Genomic DNA, 20,398 nt, shown 5'->3' with positions numbered 1-20,398 from the left:
GGTTTCCCTTCCTTTCATTTGGAGCTGTTTGCTCCAGTGACAACCTACCTTCCCTGGGTTAAAAGGTAAGAAAACAGAGACTGCTTCCTCTTGATGATGTGTGCTGTTCAGTTTGGGCTGAGATTCTGTTTCTTGCCCAGTCTGGGGTCCCTCTGGCTGTGGGCCAATGTTTTTTTTCAGTATCTCATAGCCATCCTCTGCTCTTCTGCAGGACCCAGCTCCTTATATACAATATGACACAGAAGTCTGTCCTGTTCCCTGCTGCCTCTGCCCTCCCTGCACCAAGGACAGGCAGTTCCATTCCTTCCAAGAAAGGGGGAGTTGCAGGTTTTCTGTAAATCAAGCAATAGGATGTAATTGCATCTTCAGAGGATGGCAGGGTTGCAGCACCCTCCTCTCTTGTTCTTTTCACTGAAGCAATTGGAAGTAGCTGATTATTGATAGGACTGCTTTGCACCTGGCGTGGCAACATTTTAAGTAACAAAATGCATTGCTGCTCTTCTTAAATAAAAATAACTCTGTGGGTCTTTAAGTAAGTTTAAACTAAACTCACACTTAGAGGCAAAGCAAAACAGATATAAAAACTTTAAACGCATCTGTGTGTGGAGTTTTCACGTGTTCCGGTGACCCATTATTTCTCACTGACTCGGATGACATCACCATTCAGCACTTGATAGGACTGAGATTATTTGAGCCCAGTTTATTTCTATTGCCATTGTTACGTTCGTTCCTGGCCACTTACACTGAAATAATTAAAGACATCTGTAGCCTTATGTGAGTAGAAAAGAGAGGCCGAGTCAAGATTTTTGACTGCTAAAATGGATCTGCTTGGCAGAAGCATGTAAGTATGGTACCTCAAGATTTTTCACAGGGCTTGGTTTAGAAGGAATCCTTTCAAAATATTCTTCTATAATATTTTATCTATGTGGCATAGTCATTTTGGAACAAAACTGCCTCATGCATCAGTCCAGTCTGGGACTGACTGTGTTTGGAAAAGGACCTGGGCTTCCAGTGGACAGCAAGAAACAGGAGCCAGGAAGAAGCAACAAAGACCGACCACTTACTGGGCTGCAATAGTAAGAATGTGTCCAGCAGGTGAAGGAAAGTGATTATTCCCCTTTGTCTGTCTTACATGTAGCCACATCTGGAATACGAAATACAACTAAAGTTGTATTTAAGTATTTCTTACTCTATTTTAAGCCTGTCATTTAACTTTTTGGAATTAAAGCTGTGACAGTGGAGTCTATCCTCTTTAGTTTCTCAACTCGCTTCCCTAAATTTCAGATTTTTTTTTTTTTTAATTTCAACTTTCTTCCTTACACTTCTTACTGTTTAAGGTTCTGCAAACAACTTAGGGCACAGAATGCCATTTACAAAACTGAATTCTGAATCTGAATTGAATTCTAGTCACTGTTGTATAATACTGAACAAAAGAGCAACCCTGAAGCCTCTCTCGGTGACACGTTGTCTCTGCAGCTGTAACAGGAGCAAAATCGAGGTGCTGGTTATTTTCTAATTACACCTAGCAAATTGGGCGGATTATAAATGGAAGCAAATCTTTACAGTGAAGTCTATTTTAGTCAAATGCTTTGCAGAGTGAGACTGCTCCCTCTAGTAAACTCTGTGAGAATTTCAGAACACCAGCTGATTAATTAAACTCACGTAGAGTTTATCTTTGTGTTACAAAAGAAAATTGGGGGGTTCTGGGCCATTTCTTACTTTATGCTCTTCTCTGACCCTAACTGTAGGAGACAATCTGCTGCCTTGGTAACAATGCAAAAGTAATTATCAGGAACTACTTTGACAAGTCTGTTCCAACTTTCTCATCTTCAGATGGTCCTTTCCTCCTGCTGGACTGGAGGTGAACCGAGGTGAGTCAGCACGTACCCAGTAACCAATACCACACAGTCAGCAGTTATATGCACTAATTTTTTTTACCATAGTGCCCAGCCTTCCACTGAAATAAGTCAGGCAAATTACTGTTTCAGTTTGTGTGTGTGTGCAGATAAGCCATCATTTATTAACATGCAACTTACACCTACCCGCAACGTTTCAACACACTCCCACACGTTACCTCCAAAACACAGCTCCCCAAAGAGGGGAGTGCTAGCTGGAGTGAGCTGTGCAGCCCAGTGCCAGAACACACAGCAACCAGACAAACAACAAGCAGCAGAGGATGAGAATATGCATGTCAAAGCGACTCCGTACTTCCTCCTCTAGCCCACACCTTTCAGGTTCCCAGCATTTTCATTGCATCAGCTTACAGCCAAATTCATAACAGATTATTAAAAGCTGCACGCTGGCATTAGTGTTTGCATGTCTTGAGTCTGCAGCATGTTATAGAGCTGTACGTTCTGCCTTGCTGCAGAGTTCAGCCCTGCTCTCCTCCCCCGCACTCTTAACTGAGTGATTTTTTTTCAGTACGTGCCTGCAAGGCTTTGGGACTGGCCTGCCTTAGCCCGAATTTGTATAAGGAGCTTCTTGGAATCCAGCTACGGTTAATGAATCACATCATATCAGCTTCTATCAGCAATTGCAACATACTTCAGAGGATATTCCCCTTGGTCTTCAGAAAAAGGGCCAGTGCTAGGCTTGCCCATCCACACCCGTGAATCGCCAGCCTGCTCCAAAGAAGGCAAGAGAAACTGGGAAGCTCAGCGTAATCTGGAGCAATCTGGGCAAAATGGAAACAGCTGAGAGTGGTACCAGGAAAACTGGAGGAGAGGGACAGCTGGTCCCAGCAGTGGCCAGGGAAATGGCACTCTCAGCCCAGACAGCCCCGCTGCTCTGGCCTGACAGAGACACAAAGTTCTTCAGCAGGCTGTAAACAATGTTCAAGCAACATGAACTGGCCAGTGGTAAAAGAGAAGAAAGACGATAAGAAAGATTGCAGATCATTTTTGCATGCAAAAGCATGCTGATATTGATCCTCTGGGGGTATCATACTGCTGCAGAAAGCAAAGATTTTGGCTTTCGCAGCTGCACTGATGTTCTGCTGCAGGTATGTTCAGTAGCAGAAGCTACTGTGTTATTCAGAAACATCATGGTGACTTATCTGATTAGGGAACTTAAGGCAGTTTTAAGGTGGATTGCTTGAATTGGTTTTGGTGGTTGATGAAATGTAAGATTCACTCTAATGAAAATGTTAAGAGCGGCAATGTAAAAATAAATGCTAATATCTTTTGAGAAAGTGCATTTTTGACTCCAGCAAGGCTGATTATGATCCTAACATGGCAGGGCTGAGGGCTGAAAATTACTGCATCTTGACAGAGACTATTTAACAGGCATGGGATCCCTATTCTGTAGTAAACAGGAGTCAAGAAATGTTGTCTCCCACAGAGGCAAGACACTGAAACAGTTGGGCATAGCCTTTAGGAGGAGCAGTGAATCCTTATTCCCACAATGTTCAGAGTTTTCTGGAAACTGGGAACTGAAAGTGGCTGAGGTGGTAACAGCAGGATGGCTGGCATCAATTTGCTGTGGTGAGAAAAATCATCACGCTGCTCTCCTCAAGTTTCTGTTGTTTGGCTTGATAAACCATGCCTGGGAACTCAGTCTGGGAAAGATGCTCGACCATACACCAACCAAAACAGTGTTTTGCCAAAAAAAGGGCGGGCAGCCTGGCAGCTGACTACTCCTCATGATTTGTTAAAGGTGGGGCATTTCTTTCACCTCGTTGTACTTACTCATAGTCTAACCCAGCCAAAGGCATTGTCCTGCATTTCTGCTAAAAAAAAATGTTTGTACAGATCAGTTAATAGTATCATAAACATGCAAGCTTTTCCCATTTGGAAAGAAGTTACTAGAAGAAAGCTAGTTTAGAACTAGAGAGAGAAAGGACAAATCTAAAATTGGAATTTATGAATGAAAGAATGAAAATATTTAACCTGAGAAGAGCAAGTAAAAATGAAAAAGACAGACAAACTGAAAATTAGGCTACAGGCCCTGGAAAAGATTAACTAGAACTCCAGTAGTTAAGACAAGAAAGAAGGTGAGGGTAGTAAGAAGAATGATATTCTGAAGACAGATCTAAGTTTTCTTCTTGTATCTGAAGTTATTTTCAGATTCATTTGGACAACTTTGTGGATGTCTCTGTGGATCCAATTAAAAGTTTGGGTTTTAAGTCGCTGCAGCCAGAAGGGCTCATCTGGAAGGAGACAGAATAGCTGCAACTCTCATGGTCTTTGAAGGAGCTGAGCAGTGCTCAGCCCCTCTTGGGGCAGGGATGACAACAGTCTGGGGCCTTGCTGAGAGTCACTGGTGTTGACTTCAGAAAATCATGTATTTATTGTTCCCTATGCAATGGTAAATGAGGCATTGTCTCACCTGAGCTCTTCCTTGGGGTGGCAGTGACTGAGATGCTCCACCTGGGGACATAATTTGTTTTTGCCTAATTTGTTCTGATGCAACTGCAGCCCTTGGGAGAAAAGCCAGAAAAACTCATTCTCTTATGAACTTCTCCACAGGAGACACCATCCCAAGCTGATGCTGCACACAATTCATCCTCAATGTACCCAGCTACCACTTATTTAAGCCTCCTCCTCCCATCTCATATTTGGTCATCTAGATTGACATTTTTCTTCTGTGTCACTTAGAAGCCCAAATCTCATTTTCAGAATAGTGAGGTAAAAAGCTATTAGACCAACACACTTTTCTGAAGAAGCTTATTGCAGAAAATAAACTCTGGAAACCAGCATCCCAAACTGAATGTACAAACTCCAGATGAACTGGAGCTTGTTCAGACAGAAGACCTGTAATAGACACTCAGTATGTGTGGTCAGAGACTGCAGATGGGCTGTAGGATCCATTCTGGCACTGAACTCGGGGGGTTGTTTCAAGCTGTGTTTCAAGAAAGTCAGTTGGAGGTGAAAGAAAAGAGCAATCTGTCCCTAATTGTGGACAGAATCTGTGTTTTAGAAAACACAAATACAGCAGCTTGCTGGACTGGATAGCAGGGGAGCAGGTGCATCCAGCTGTTGCCTTCAGCATTCTTTAGCATCACTTCCACTTATTGTCTCACACAATGATGTTAATATTATCTACTTCTATTGTTTTGTTTCTTGTGTTCACAACATCTCTATATTCTTACGTAATGTTAGACCAGAAGCTAAAACAACTCAGTGAGAATTCAGCAAACTATTCTTAGCACAAAGCCAAGCATTGCAGCACCACTGCAGAATACAGGATGAGATGCAGTAAAATGTTACTGGTCCAGGTGTCCATGAACACAGAATTACAGGAAATAGTTTCAGGACAAGTGGATGCAAGAGAGAAAGATTTTTAATAGCTTTTCTGCAAGAGGACCTGCTAGACATAGGGAGAGACTTATCAGCCTGCAGGGATCCCTGTCTACAGATATGTCATATATTAAATTTCTTCATTGTGCTTCAGGGGTGACCAAAGCCCTTATCTGAAAGGAGACATCACATAGCACAACAGAATTATGAGCTGCTTGAAAGAACAGGGGAAAGAAGAGGACAGTAGGTCACAAGGGGCAAAAAGATTAGGCCCTTACCACCTTCTGTGAGTCTCAGTGAAGACATGGCAGTAACAGAGGACTCATGCTTGGCTGAGCTCTCTGGAAATCCCAGGAGCTGCACTTGATCCTTATGGGGTCCCTTCCAACTCAGGATATTCTATTCTATTGTGTTCTATTGTATTCTATTCTATTCTATTCTATTCCATAACCTTGTGTGGCACCATGCATTATAGTGCTGGCAAATGCCCTTCAGCTGTCAGTCCTGAGCCGTGTCCTGGGCAGGGGAACTGTGGGCACACCTGTAGTTATCAAGTACTGGTTGACCAGTACAACAGATCTAGGCCTTGGATGGGTGATATAAAGCCTGATACCTCTGGTGCCCCTAATGATTTCCAATCTGTATTTTCATGGATCTATTTGGTGCAAAGGCTTTTATTCAGAAATAAGCTGCTTGTTAGAGCACATGCCAGCTGATCAGCATATTTATGCCTTTTTCCTTTATATTGAAACACTGAGAAAAGCTTCCTCCATATTCCATTTTAGCAACTTTCTTTTATTAGCAAAACCTAATTTCCCCTGATTAGGGAACATAGGCTGAAGACCCTGTGACAGCCTGAGCAACAAACCGAGCTAAGTACTCAGCTGTTCTTTCAGGCTGATGAATGGGAAGTGTAATGAAACTGTGATCCCACAATGTTCTCCAGTGCTACAAAAGGTCTTCACTGAATCACAGAAACGTGGAACACCCAGCCTCCTGCTCAGAGCTGGAGTATCACTAACGCTGCATCCCATCATGGTGGACTTTTCCAACAGAATCCTGGGAGCCTCCAAGGCTGGAGACTCCTTCACCACACTGGATGTCAGTTCCAGTGCTGTGCTGCCTGTTGGCGAAAAATTTTCCTAATTTCCAACCAGAATCCCCTGAGATGTGATTTAGAGCTACTGACCATTACTGTTGGTTTAATGGACCTGTAACAAACCTCTGGTATTTGGGACTGGAAGTAGGGGGGCAAAGGGGAACAGGACAGAAAGGAGATAAAACAAGCTCAAGACAGTGTTGGAAAACAGCCTGTTAGCACAGCATAGAGACAGAGTAGCCTTCTTTACTCTTTTTTTGCAGAAAGTCACAAGGTGATAGAGTTGAAGGAACATAGGCACTGAAGACCTTCTTTGCAGTAAGCACCACGTAAATGCAATGCCTTCCTTTGAGCTGCTGTGCTCATTAGCCAGTGGTCTTTGTGCTAAGCAACTGCATTTCAGCTGGTACTGAAATGAAAAGCATGAAATCCACTGTCTTCTGTGGTACTAGGCAAGTGCTCAGCAGGCAGAGCCTTTAGCTATTGCATTGCTGATGCCTTGAGCTGAGCTGGCAGTAGGTATTATTATTTGTTGGAGGGTTTGATGAGGAGTCTTTTGCTGCCTAAAATTTGGAACAGTATTAGTGTTGAATAAGTTAGGTCACTGAGATAGGAAACTTGATATGTGTTTCTCAGCACTACTACTGGACACTAAAATCAGAAGAACAACTTAACTGGAATTAAGTAATGCATGTAGTTGTATCTAAGAATTAACCTTTTTTTTCCAAACCAGGGCTTTACCCAACTTTACCCAAGATGGAGAAAAAATATCCATATTTTCTCAAATCACTACTATGGCCTTGAGAAACCACAAGTCTCCTTTCAGAAGCTCCATGACTATTCCCAGTTGTTTTCCCAGACAACAACCTTCCTACAGATTTTTCTTTTCAGGGGTTCATATTAGATTTAATAGTACCCATTTTGTGCACAGAAACTGAGGACTGTGGAGCAGTGGAAATGCCTGCATGGCAGGTGGAATGCAAGAAGGAAAATATAGCTCTGCTTGTCAATTAGTTACACATGCCAGGAAAGTACAAAGGCACAAGGCCACCCTGAAAAGCGTGAAGTCACTGGTAATAGAGATTTTTCATCATCCCACAACATTAGGCCCTAGTCAAAAGTGGGAGCAGACCAAGCCTCTACTTGTCTCATGGAGTATTTCTTTAAAAGAGAAAACCTGTGGAAAAACATGAATTTTGACTATCCTGCTGCAGTGGAAGGTCAATAGTCTGAAAGGTGTGCTGACATCCAGGCAGATAAATGGGCTAAAAGCACTTTCCACTACACTGAGGAAGAAAAAAAAAAAGTCTGAAAATTCAGATAATAAGACAAAAGCAGAAGTATTTCCATGCAGTCAGCTGTGTCTGTGATGTCTGATGTACTGACAACATTAGGCCAGCATTTACATCTCTACCCAGAAACAGTCTTCTCCGTTACGCTGAATTTTTTTGAGATTCACTTCATTCCAGGAATGGCTTTGAAAGAGTGTATTACTTAAAACTGTAAACACAAGCTTTTTCTCCCCAGTAAAACTTAAAGCCAAGCTGAGGATGGCAGTAGGACAGGTAAGTATCTTAGCCACCACTGTGAAATACACATACATTGTTCTTGATGTCGCAACTCTGCAGTGCTGTAATTCCATTGCATTCAGATGAAGGACTTGGCAGTCTGTACTTGTTTTATGTGAGTGCTGGCAGTGTCAGCTGTGGGGGCTGAGGGCAGCCCCTGGTGTGTGGCAGCCGGTGCACTTGGCCGCGGCCGTGTCCTTCCCGTGCACATGTGCGTGCCTGTCTCTGGCTCACACAGCCAACCTCAGCACGGGCTGCCCCTGCAACCTGGGCAGCGGCTCTGGGAAAAGCAGCCCTGGGCAGAGACCCTGCAGCCTGGGCTCCAGCAGCCGAGCAGGAGGAGCTCCTGGGGCTGAGCCCTGCTCATCCTGACCTGTCCCTCCACATGGCACTCCTTGGAGAGTGGCTTGGCCAGAAAGAAACCCTGGAACTGGGGCTTTTCCACAAAGAAAACCACCCTCGTGTAACCTTAGTGCTCTTTCCTTTTACTTTCAGTCCTGGTCAGCTGCTTGTAGGAACTCTCATGGGCTTTCTTGGAAGAGCATCTTGTGTGTTGAAATCCTACAAATCCTACAGATCAGCAGACATTATCTCAGTTCTCTCTTTCTTTTTGCAGGACCTTATTCTATTTTGCCATGTAAAAAGCAATGAAAAAGATCCTGAAAAAATTCCTTTCAAAAAGGAGAAAAAATAAGAAATTTACAGAAAAACGTAAAAAGCAACCACTGAAGGCCTCTAGCTCAATCTCCTGCTGACAACAGGGCTAACTCTAGTTAGGTGAAGTTCCTTAAGGCCTTGTCCAGGTGAGTTCTGAACACCAAATCATAGAATCAGAGGATGGTTTGGGTTGGAAGGGAGGTTTGAAGATCATCTAGTTCCAATCCCCTGCCATGGGCACGGACACCTTCCACTAGATCAGGTCGTCAAAGCCCCGTCCAACATGGCCTTGAACACTTCCAGGGATGGGGCATCTACAACTTCTTTGGGCAACCTGGTCCTGCACTTCACCACCCCCATTGTAAAATATATTGTCTGTGTATCACACCTAGATGTATTCTCTTTCTGTATAAAACCACTGACACTATAGATCGTGGTAAAAATGTCTCTTTCTCTCTTTCTTAGAAACCCTCTTTGTATACTGAAAGGTCTCAATAAGATGTCTCCAGAGCCTTCCCTTCTCCAGGTGGAACAACCACCTCAGATTTTCCTCATAGCAGAAGTGTTCCAGAACTCTGACCATTTTTGGGGCCCTCCTCTGGACTTGTTGCAACGAGTCCATATTTTTCCTGTGCTGGATTCCAGAGCAGGACACAGCACTCCCTGTGGAGTCTCTTGAGAGCTGAGTAGAGGGGCAGAATAATCTCCATGACCTGCTGGCCACATTGCTTTGGATGCAGCCCAGGGTACAGTTGGCTTTCTGGGCTGCAAGTGCTCATTGTCAACTCATGACCAGCTTTTCATCTGCCAGTATTCCCAATTCCTTCTCAACCACGCCACTTTCAGGTTCCTCAGTTGGTCTTTACCCTCATCTTTTCTGATGGTGGGAGGGACTTCATTCCCCCAGTACCTGTCTTGAATTTCAGAGGCTTCAGAGAGGTGGGAAGAGGGAACTGAGGAAAAGAAATTTTTGAGTACCTCAGCCTTCTCCATATCAGTTGTCACCATTTCTCCTGTCTTATTTATTGGAGGGGTGGGATTAATCTTCCTTTTCTGGTCAATGTACTCATAAAAGCCCTCCTTGTTATTCTTTCTAAATTCAGTTTCAGCTGTGCCTTGGCTTTCCTGATCCCATCCCTTTGTGTTTAGAGAACAGTTACATCAGTTAGGAACATGAAAAAATTCAGGGGACTCCTGAAGGAGATATCTTTTCTACACTTTGTACCTCTCTTTGGAGGAGTCAAAAAGCTGCATCTACTTAGCCACTGGTAGTGTAGGGAAGTCCTTAACTAAAGTAATGCATTGCTGTGACATTGCTGGACAGCCCCACACACGCTGGCTTCTACCAACTGTGCTCATTATAATCTCAGTAAATATGTGTCACTCAACAATCTCACCCTTTAGGTGTTTGCACAAGGCTTTATCCATCTTCATAACTGTCCTGGAACGAGCTGTGGTTTGGGAGGTTTGGACATGGCATTGAGGGGAGATTTTTCTCTAGGAGTCAGTGCAGCACCGGACCAGGTGTGAGATAGTGACTTCTTCATCAATATTTTCAGCACTTGGCCAGATAAAGTCACAGTGACCTGATGTGGTGTTGAGGAGAGTCCCCCCTGGAGCAGAATTTCTGAGCAGTGCACCACCGATTCAATGACACGGGTATCTATGAACAACTGATAAATAACAAGTGAACGCTTACTCGTGCTTACAGCTCTGGCTTCTCACACAGAGGGTGTCTTAATGTGCTTCCCTTCCCAGCTTGACCGGGAGCTATTTCCATCACCAATCCTTTATATTCCTGTCATATTCATTCACTGTCAGGTGAGAGCCTTATCCAATGGTAGATTGAAGTTCAGACCATGTCATCTTTGCTTAGTGTCAGTCCTTGACATCTTGTTAATTGTAATGGCAGTGCAATAGAGAGTTCTGATGAAATTCCAGGCAAATATAGCAGTTTTGTTCAAATACTGCAAGGATGGATTTAAAAAAATCCAACTGATAAAGACCTTACCATCCCCTCTCCTTCCCATTCTTTTTAGGCTATCCAGGAGCACAGTAAAAAAAAAAAACCAAACAAAAAAAACCCCACCGAAAACATGATGTTAGTGATTGCTAAAATTTATTTTTCTAGGAAGCGGATATTTAGGCTATAGTGACCATAATCATCTGATAACAGCCACGGCAGTCTGCAAGTAATAGTCCAGGTAAGGATTAATAATGCCAGCCTTCCATATAACTATATTCTTGAAGTGTTTGGTTTGCATTCTAACTTCTCTTGCAAGGACTGTGAGTAAAAGGAGTTTCTTGTTTTAAGTCTTTCCCCTTTGTCTAAAACCCTCTTGCTGCTGGCACTGCTGTCCCAGGGCCAAGGGCACAAGGCTGTTGCACATGATGGCAACCATTTCCTCAGGGCACACTGGTCCCCGCTTCACTGCCCACAACTTTCCAATCAGGGCCACCATAGCAGAGTGTCCCGTTCCCTCCCCACAACCCAAATTAAGGCCAAGTTTTGTTACTAGCAGCAAACCCACCCAACCATACAGAGGAAGCCCATTCGGGGTCAGCTCACTACAGCTGCACCTTGGCCCTCTCCAGAGGATGGCAGCAGAGCTCAAGCAACACTGAAGGACCTTTTTCCCCACCCTGGCTCATAGAAACACAGAACGGTTTGAGTTGGAAGGGGCCTTAAAGAACAGCTTGTTCCACCCCCACAAAGTTCAGACTCTGCTGAGCTCCCTGCTATTTCCAGGCTTGACCTAAGCAAGTTTTCCAAGGGATCCAGACATGACAGGATAAAGTGGTACTGACGAGTACAAAAAATCTGGATGCAATCCCAGGTAATATCAGGAGAAATTAAAGCGAGCAGTGCAAGAGGAGCAGAACCACCTCCAGCCACACGGCTGTCCCGGTGGATGCCCAGGGCAGGGGGTCTCCTTAACTGGGTCCCATCTCATTTCCCCAGCCCTGCAACTCCCCAGGCTATGCAAGGAGAGCTACTTTCCCACTTTTCTCAGAAAAAAAATGGGTCTTCAAGGGTTTGGAAAGGCTGACCTGACGCACCACAGGACTGCCTGCTGAAAATAAAATGTATTTATTTCAGCAAGCAATGGAAAGTGTGTTATGGATGGTTAGACCAGCATAAAACAGGGGCTGGGCAAATTTGTGAGATAAGGAGCTTTCAGTATTAAATAAAGATGAACATGCCTTGTACTGGTTGTAGATTGTTTTCCTTAAAGTTATCCCTTTTATAGTAAGCTATTTCCAGAGTAAAATGAAAATGCTATGTTTATAAATAATTACGACTGTATCAACAAAAATATGTCTACAAGGGGGTTGCAGGATTGGTGGATAGGGGAAGAGTGTTTGACCTTATCTACTTCGCTTGTGCAAAGAGTTTGAAGCTGTATTGCACGACATCCTTATCTCTAAACTGGAGAGATATGAATCTGGTGGATGGACTGCTCTATGGATAAGGATCTGGCCGCATGGTCACGCTCAAAGAGTTGTGGTCAAAGACTCAATGTCCAAATAGAGTGATAAGCAGCGTTCTTCAGGGGTTGGTATTGGGACTGGACTGTTCAACATCTCTGTTGGCAACATGGACTGTGGGATTGGGTGCACCCTCAGTCAGTTTGCTGATAACACCAATATCTGTGGTGCTCTCAAGATGCTGTAGGGAAGGGACACCATCCAGAGGGGTCTTGCCTGACTGGAGTGGTGAGGCTGTGTCAACCTCATGAAGTTCAACAAAGCCAAGTGCAACATCCAGCATGTGAGTTGGGGCAATCCCAAGCACAAACACGGGCTCAGCAGAAAATGGACTGAGCAGCTATGCAGGGAAGGACTTGGGGGTGTTGGCTGAAAAAAAGCTCAATGTGAGCTGGCAGCGAGCAGTCACAGCCCAGAAAGCCAAACATGTCCTGGGCTGCACCAAAAGCAGCGTGGCCAGCAGGGCAAGGGAGGAGAGATTCTGCCCCTCTATTCCACTCTGGTGAAACTCCAGCTGGAGTGGAGTGCTGCATCCAGCTCTGGGACCCCGAGCATAAGAAGTACATGGACCTGTTGGAGAGGGTCCAGAGGAGGCCATTAAGATGGTCAGAGAGTTGGAGCACCCCCACCACTAAAACAAGCCAAGACAGTTGGGGCTGCTCAGCCTGGAGAAGACGCAGCTTTGGGGAGACCTTACAGCACCTTTTAGTACCTAAAGGGATTACAAGAAAGCTGGAGAGTGACTTTTAAAAGGACGTGCAATGATAGCACAAGGTGTAATGGCTTTAAATGGAAAGAGGGCAGGTTTAGATTAGATATTAGGAAAAAAATTCTTTACTGTGAGGTGGTGACACACTGGAATATGAGAAGTTCTGGATGCCCTTTCCTTGGAAGTATTCAAGACAATGTTGGATGGGGCACTGAGCAATATGATTTGGTGGAAGGTGTTCCTGCCCATGGACTAGAGGATCCTTAAAGGCACCTTCCAGCCTGAACCATTCTGTGAGTTTATGATTCTATTAGTTACATGCTTATTTAGCCAAGGTACCCTTGCCTTTGACTTCCTCAGTCATCTTGATCTCCTAAGGCAGCAGTTTTACTTCCCATACTTAAATAATCGGCACTTGTCCACAGGCAACAGTGATTTTCCAGAGTATTCCTGTCACTCACACCTCCTGAAAGATGGTGTTGGAGATGTTTGCAAGATTGTGAGTCCATCTGATGAGCATTTCCAAGAGAAGATGTGCTGAGTACAGGATTCCCAGCAACAGTTCATCACCTGTGTTCTTCTCTGTACACCTGTGGTCACTAACTCTGTTAGTATCTCCTGCCCTTGGTTCCTGAGTGACCACAGAAAGAGGGGGAGCATAAAGGGACAGGTAGACACCTGCCTTGCTGTCACTGGTCATCTCTTAAACATGCTAGAGATTTTCCTCTGGTATACATTTGCTATGATTTCCTGTGGGGAAGAGCCTTGATGGTGGGCTGTGGCTTCACTGATACTATCAGAAAGTTTGTTCCCAGCCTTTTCAGAGACATTTGACTGGGTTTTGCTGCCTTGTTTATCACTTTGTCAGATTTGTGAGGTCTGGTAGTGCACATGAACAACAGCTCATTCCATCTTGTGCTGCTGTTAAGGTCACCTCAAGATGCATTCTTTTTGGGCCCGGGTGTCACTGCACTGGGAACTGCTCTAGATCAATAAGCTGCTTTATTCCCCTGTGTTGGGTTTGCACAGCCTGGTTTTTGTTGGGGGGGGGGGGGGGGGGGGGGGCGGGCACAGAGGTGGATTTTGTGAGAAGCTGCTGGAAGCTTCCACCATGTACAGCAGAGCTAATCCCTGATGGTTCTGAAGATGGACATGCTGCTGGCCAAACCTGGGGCAATGAGAGAGGGTGGTAACACCTCTGTGATAACATATTTAAGAAGAAACCAAAACAAAGGTGGGGGAGCAGTTTTAATTCCAGCCAGAGAAGAGGAGGAGGTGAGAACATGTGAGGGAAAACAACAGGCTGACACCCAGGTCAGTGGAGAAGGAGGGGGAGGAGGTGCTCCAGGCATTGGAGCTGAGATGCCTCTGCAGGCCCTGGTGAGGACCATGGTGAGGCAGCTGTGCCCCTGCAGCCCTTGGGGATCCATGGGGATGCAGAGATCCACCCGCAGCCCCTGAGGGAGGTGCCCATGCCAGAGTGGGTGGATGCCTGGAGGAGGCTGTGATCCAGTGGGGCATCCAGTGGAGAGAGGGGCCCCTGCTTCCAGGCTGGAGCAGCCTGTCCTTGGAGGACTGCACCCCATGGAAGAGTGACCCATGCCACAGCAGTTTTGGAGGACTGTGTACCCGTGGGGGGAATTCACGTTGCAACAGGTGTGGCAGGACTGCTGCTTGTGAGAGTGGACCCACGTCTGAGAGGTTCATGGAGAACTGTCTCCCGTGGGAAGGACCCCACAGTCTCACAGGGGAAGGACTCCTCTCCCAGAGCAGTGGAAGAAAACCACGGGTGACGAACTGACCAACCCCCCATGCCCTGTCTCCCTGCGCTGTTGGTGGGAAGGAGGGAGGGGTTGGGGGAAGAAAAGGTATTTGTAAGGGCTTATTTGACTTCTCATTATCTTGCTGTGATGTTAGAAATAAACTCACTTTGTACCTCTAAAAGTTTTGCCCTTGGAGTGTTTTCTCCCGGTTCTTAACTCATGAACCCTTTGTTAAATTTTTCTCTCCTCTGTCCAGCTGTTGCAGGGGAGGTTGCGTGATTGGCTTTCATGGGTGCCTGGTGTTTGGCCGGTGTCAAACCATGACATCCCCACAGTTCACATTGCACTGAGAGGGTGTCTCACAGCACCAGGTCTAGTTTGAGTGCACTTGCCTCTGGGGCATAGAAGTCATAAACAGGCCAAGGGCCTGGGGGACCTACGACCAGTCTGTGCTGAGCTCTGGGGATGATGGTGTTTACCTAAGTGAGCTGCACTCTGCTAATCCGTGGGACTGTGTGAACAGGGATAGCCCTTTGGGACCACACAAACGACAAAGGCAAGTTTGCTCCAAGGAGGGGAATTCCTTATAGGAATAATCTGCTGCAGCTGTGCACATTTGACTGTGTCACTTTTATTTTCCTGATGACCTCTACAGGTCCCTGAAAGGAGGACTCTCATTACTGCTTTTGTCAGCAATATGCTTGGCATTTTTTGAGATTTGATTTACCAGGATAGGGAATCTCATTTAAGTTTTGCCATAGTATTGCTCTGTTGAATCCGTAGGTCAAATAAGGAACTTCCAAGAAAATACAGCAGCAGAAGGGGGAGGAATACTCTGACAAATAAAACCAAGAAGAAATTAAAGGAAGCATCAATAACTGAATTGAAAGTGAGGCAGCTGTTTAAAAAAATCAAACAAGTTTTACCATTGGGATCAAGCATTCGGCCAATTCAAATTTATGAAAAGAGTCTGTTTGGTTATGTAATTTGGGCAGTAGAAGACTGTATCATTGGTATGATCAATGTCTTGAGATACAGTCAAACATGATATTTAGGTACAGTCTGCAGGTACAATCTGCAGAGTTTGGCCAGGATCACAGAAATGATCAACATGCTCACCAAGACTTCAGCGCTGGTTGAGTCAAGCCTGGACCCACTGTTAATGAACAGGGAAACTGGAAGATAAATCCTTTCAGGAGACCTCTGCTGAAAACGTCTAAAAGTGACTGCACGGAACATTCTCTGGATACACAGAGACATCTCATCATGAAAGGGCAATATTTATCTACATGAAACAGTACATAAAACAGACCCAATGTTGCTTGCAAGAGCTTCTTTAATGGCACCAAGACAAAATGGATTATAGACAATGGCAGAAGCCATGGTATTGCAAGGGCATTTTAAAACAAATCACAAAGAAAGTGAAAAAAGCAGAGGCAGAGATCCAGGTCTCAAATTTCTTGCCAGGGATGCATCTTTCCTCAGCTTTAGGAGATTTGCATTCTAATAAGAACGGCCAGGACGAAGGGGACGCAGGTAGGAAAGCTTGTCATTGAAATTGATTGCCTTGTAATTTGGAAGGTGTTCATGATCTCGAGCAATGTATTGAATTCCACTTCCATCACTGTGCTCACACAGCAGCCAGGCACCTCTCTGGACTTTGTGGGAAGACATGATGTCATTGTCATGTCCTGCAGCCAGGTTAGTTGCTTCTGTTATGACTCTGCTCTTCCCTTGATAGTTGGTATGCTCATAGAGAGTGATCTGGGGGTTGTGCAGATCTTCAGTGATCATCTGCAGAGAACTGATCCTGTTATTCATCCTTGAACTAAAAAGGCTATGGTCTCCCTCCTCAAGTACCAGAAATTGGCCTCCATAGTTTGAATGCTCATAAGCCACCCAAGGCTGGCCAATGACTTTTGCCGAGGAGGCAAGATCATTCCAATCAGCATCTTTTAGATTGGAAATGTTGGTGGGGAATTCTTTGGACAAACCCTGGAAGTTGGCATGCTCATAAACGATGATTTTTCCCATCTCAGTAAGACTTCTAGAGTTTTAATTTCTTCCTTTAGGAGCTGGATGACAGCCTGAATGAAAGGAAGACAGAAAACAAGCAACGCTTGTAAGAAGCCTTTTGAACCTCGAAACAAAATGATGGACAGCCAGGATGGAGAAAGGGAAAAAGGAAAAATAAAGCATTTTGAACAAAGAATAAACATAGAAGGAGCTGGAAAAGAGTGAGATCATGACATGTATGTGTTGGTTTAGGTGTATGCCCAAGAGTGAGTCGTAAAATACTCTCACATTCACCCCTCACAATTGTGCATCCCTGGCCACCTCCACCCTCTCCCTTGGTAAGGTCTGTCTGTCCTGCAGCAGCCGTCTCCTCATCCCTGGAAGATGGGCTCAGTCTCTGCACATGCAGACAGCAGACCCTCACGGATGTGCTGCAGCTCTCACCCAACACTGAAGCCTCCTTCCCTTCCCCTGCATTTCACAGCAGCTGCCCAAGAAACCCTTCCAGTTCTCCTGCACAAAGTGTGCCTCTCACCTGGATGTCAGCTGCAGGGCTGGGGAGAGCTGAGGGCGATTCCTCCAGTGCAGGGCTGCTGTTTGTGAAGGGCATCTCACCTGCCTCCATTTATAGCTTGCACAGGAGTCTTGTGCAACACCCCGTTCCAAGGAACTGAAAGCGTCCAATATTACCCCCAGGGATCAAAACTCATTATCCATTGTATTTTAGTTTCGGTGGTCCTACAAACAGACATCTTCTTCCTCTTGTTCAAAAGTCTGTTGAAGCATGAGAGACTTGATGAAATGGGGGAAGTTCAGTTCTTGTTTGTCCTTCTCCTCCAGAAGAAAATGGAAGCAGAGTAATAAAAATTGATCAAAATAGCTTGTGACACAGGTGGTGGAGAATGCTTCTGCCTGCTGCCGTTTACATTTTTGCATTTTTTGGGAAGAACATTGAACACACAAACTTGGTTTTCCTAAGAGTTTTTCTGGGAGATATCCGGGTGGCAGAGAGGGCATTTAGGTAGCTTTTTCTTTTTCAATTCCCTTTTCTCCTTAGGATCCCAGTGTCAATATTGTTGGAAAAGGCCTCCAAGATCATCAAGTCCAAACTTCGACTGAATGCCACTATGCCCACTAATCCATATTGCAAATGTAACTTCTACTTGTGTTTTGAACACTTCCAATGGTGGTGACTCCACCGCTTCCCTGGGTTGCCCATTCCAAAGCTTAATCACTCTTGCTGTGAAGAAATTTTTCTTAGTATCCAACATGAACGTCTCTATGCACAACTGGGGGGCATTTCCCCTTGTCCCTCCCTTGCCTGGGAGAAGGGCCAAACCCCTATCTTGCCATAAGCTCAGGTATTGTCAAGAGAAAACATATCTCCCCTGAGCCTCCTTTTCTCCAGGATAAACACCCCAGCTCCCTCAGCAGCTCCTCATCAGACCTGTGCTCCAGACCCTTCACCAGCTCCATTGTCCGTCTCTGGACTTGCTCCAGAACCTCAACATTTTTCTTGCAGTGAGGGGCCCAAAATTGAACACAGGATTCCAGGTGTGGCCTCACCAGTGCTGAGTGCAGTGCAACAATCACTGCCCTGGTCTCTCTGGCCACACTGTTGCTGATACAGGCCAGGATGCCATTGACCTTCTTGGACACCTCAGCATGCAGATGGCTCATGTTCAGCCCTCTGAAACTCTGGATGCCCCATCCCACAAAGGATTCTTCAGTGCCCTTTCCAACCCAAACCATTCTTTGATTCTGTGACATATGTAATCACATATATATTTATGTAGAGTAATAGATGTACATGGTACTATCATAGATAACAATCAAAACCATCAATATTGTTATCTCAAAACTGCACAGAAAGTCACAGTTTGAAACCCAGAAACAGGATGTAAATAGAGACCTTCTGGCATGATGTAAAACCAGCTTCAGAGTCAGAGTTTTAAAGCAGAAGCATGGCAAAAGACCACCACAGATCTTTGCAGACATTTATTTTGTACTACATACTGAATATTGTAAATGGTGCTTTCTACTGTCAGTCTTGAATTTAAGCACTTGAATATGGTTAGACATGGTGGTTTTTTCAATCGTGTTGTCCTAAATATATCTCAAAACATTTTCCCAATTCAGTCTGAAGTAAATGCTTCAGATAATATTTCTTTCTAATGTTTTTCCTGTATCAACTGTTTCCGTTTCTGTCTACGGACCACCACAATTGTTTCTCCTCATTTCCCCATCCTCCTTTATTTTCTTCTCTGCATGGGTACAAATTATCTCTGACATCAATTACTGGTTCTCCCAAATGCTGCACTAGGATCTCAACAACTCCTACTGGGATTCTGCTTTGGAGAAAACAGCATCCCATAAACTCCTCTGCAGGGAATTCTGTAGTGTGTGTCCTCAGGACTCAACCCATCCTCTCTCTGGTCACTGTCTTTCAAGGGGCTTTGATTTCACTCGTTCTGCTCTGGTCTACCTGACCAATTGCCAAGCACAAGAAAGGTCATCTAATGAGTTATTGAACTGAATTAAACTAACAATGAACTGTAGAATTTGCTGTATTTCTGCACTTTCCCTGTAAAACTGCCTTTGGTCACTTATCAGTAGGAACTTACTTTGCAAGATCATGCTAGTGAAGATTGTGCTTCCTCTCTGCTGGTTTTGAAATTAACTAACAGGCAAGCAGGAGGAGCTCCTGGGGCTGAGCCCTGCTCATCCTGACCTGTCCCTCCACATGGCACTCCTTGGAGAGTGGCTTGGCCAGAAAGAAACCCTGGAACTGGGGCTTTTCCACAAAGAAAACCACCCTCGTGTAACCTTAGTGCTCTTTCCTTTTACTTTCAGTCCTGGTCAGCTGCTTGTAGGAACTCTTATGGGCTTTCTTGGAAGAGCATCTTGTGTGTTGAAATCCCACAGACCCACAGATGCTCTCTCAGTTCTCTTTTTCTTGCACTTGTGGTTGGCTGCTATTCTACTTCTACTCTCTCAAAAGCAGCCAAACAGCTTCCTGAAAAATTCCCTTCCAAAAATCCCAAATTCACTGAGAAAGCCCTGAACACTAAACAGAGGAGAGACAAATTGCTGGGACACATGAATCAAATCTCTGAGTGCAAGGACAACACAAAGAAGCTCATTAGACCCATTGAGTCAATGTCAGTGCACAGAAATCCCCATCAGGACAGTGTCAGTCTGACACGGCTGAATAGAAGGGATGGACAGGGGACATCGATCATCTTCACTTCTAGCAAGATTCCTCAGGAACAATCTGGCTCAGGAAATACTGGGATTTGCCAGTCTTGGTCCTTATGTGATGAGCTTGAATGATCCAACAAGCCGGGAGAATTGTAGGATTGCTGGACAATTGAAGTTGGAAGTGACCTTTGGTTGCCATTGGGTCCAGTCTGCTGCTTAACACAGGGACAGCTGTGAGGTGAATTATGTTTGCTGGTGGCTTTATCCACTCAGGTCTTGAAAACCCCTGAGTATGGAGACAACCCAACTTCTCCAGGTGCTGTGATTTAAAATTTGCTGACCTCATTGTGAAATTGTTTCTCAGGCATGGAAGAGACAAGGCTCAGGGTTCTCAGAGGTGCACAGCAAAAGGACATCTGGAAAGAGTCTTAAATGGCAACAGGGAAGCTCTAAATGAAAAGAAGGGAAAAAAAAACCCCTAAGTGTTTTTCAGCATTGGTTGGCAGAAGGGCCAGAGATCCTGGGGAATCTCCACTCTTGTAGCTGTTCAGAAATCACTTGAAGATGGCCGTGTTTAATCTGGTCATGTTTCAGGGTAGCTCTGCTGTGAGTAAGAGCCTGGACTAGGGAAATCCCTTCCATGCTAAATCTTTCTGTCA

The 20,398-nt window shown here is 44.9% G+C and overlaps 1 protein-coding gene across 1 annotated transcript; it reads right to left on the bottom strand.

The window, feature by feature from the left end:
* Nucleotides 1–15,838: 15,838 nt before the first annotated feature.
* Nucleotides 15,839–17,179, bottom strand: LOC109144136 (epidermal differentiation-specific protein-like). Its single transcript, XM_039561087.1, has 2 exons — nt 17,074–17,179; nt 15,839–16,609 (listed from the first exon to the last, which is right to left on the bottom strand). Exon 2 carries the CDS (start codon nt 16,554–16,556, stop codon nt 16,026–16,028), a length of 531 nt encoding a protein of 176 aa, XP_039417021.1. The 5' UTR covers nt 16,557–16,609; nt 17,074–17,179; the 3' UTR covers nt 15,839–16,025.
* Between the last annotated feature and the right edge of the window lie 3,219 nt (nt 17,180–20,398).

Source organism: Corvus cornix, chromosome 1, assembly GCF_000738735.6.
Source record: "Corvus cornix cornix isolate S_Up_H32 chromosome 1, ASM73873v5, whole genome shotgun sequence".
Taxonomy (NCBI): Eukaryota; Metazoa; Chordata; class Aves; order Passeriformes; family Corvidae; genus Corvus; species Corvus cornix.
This window is presented reverse-complemented; position numbering and strand designations above follow the sequence as displayed.

Excerpts from the sequence above, each read along its gene's own strand:
- LOC109144136 (XM_039561087.1), bottom strand. The coding sequence starts at position 16,556 with ATGGGAAAAATCATCGTTTATGAGCATGCCAACTTCCAGGGTTTGTCC.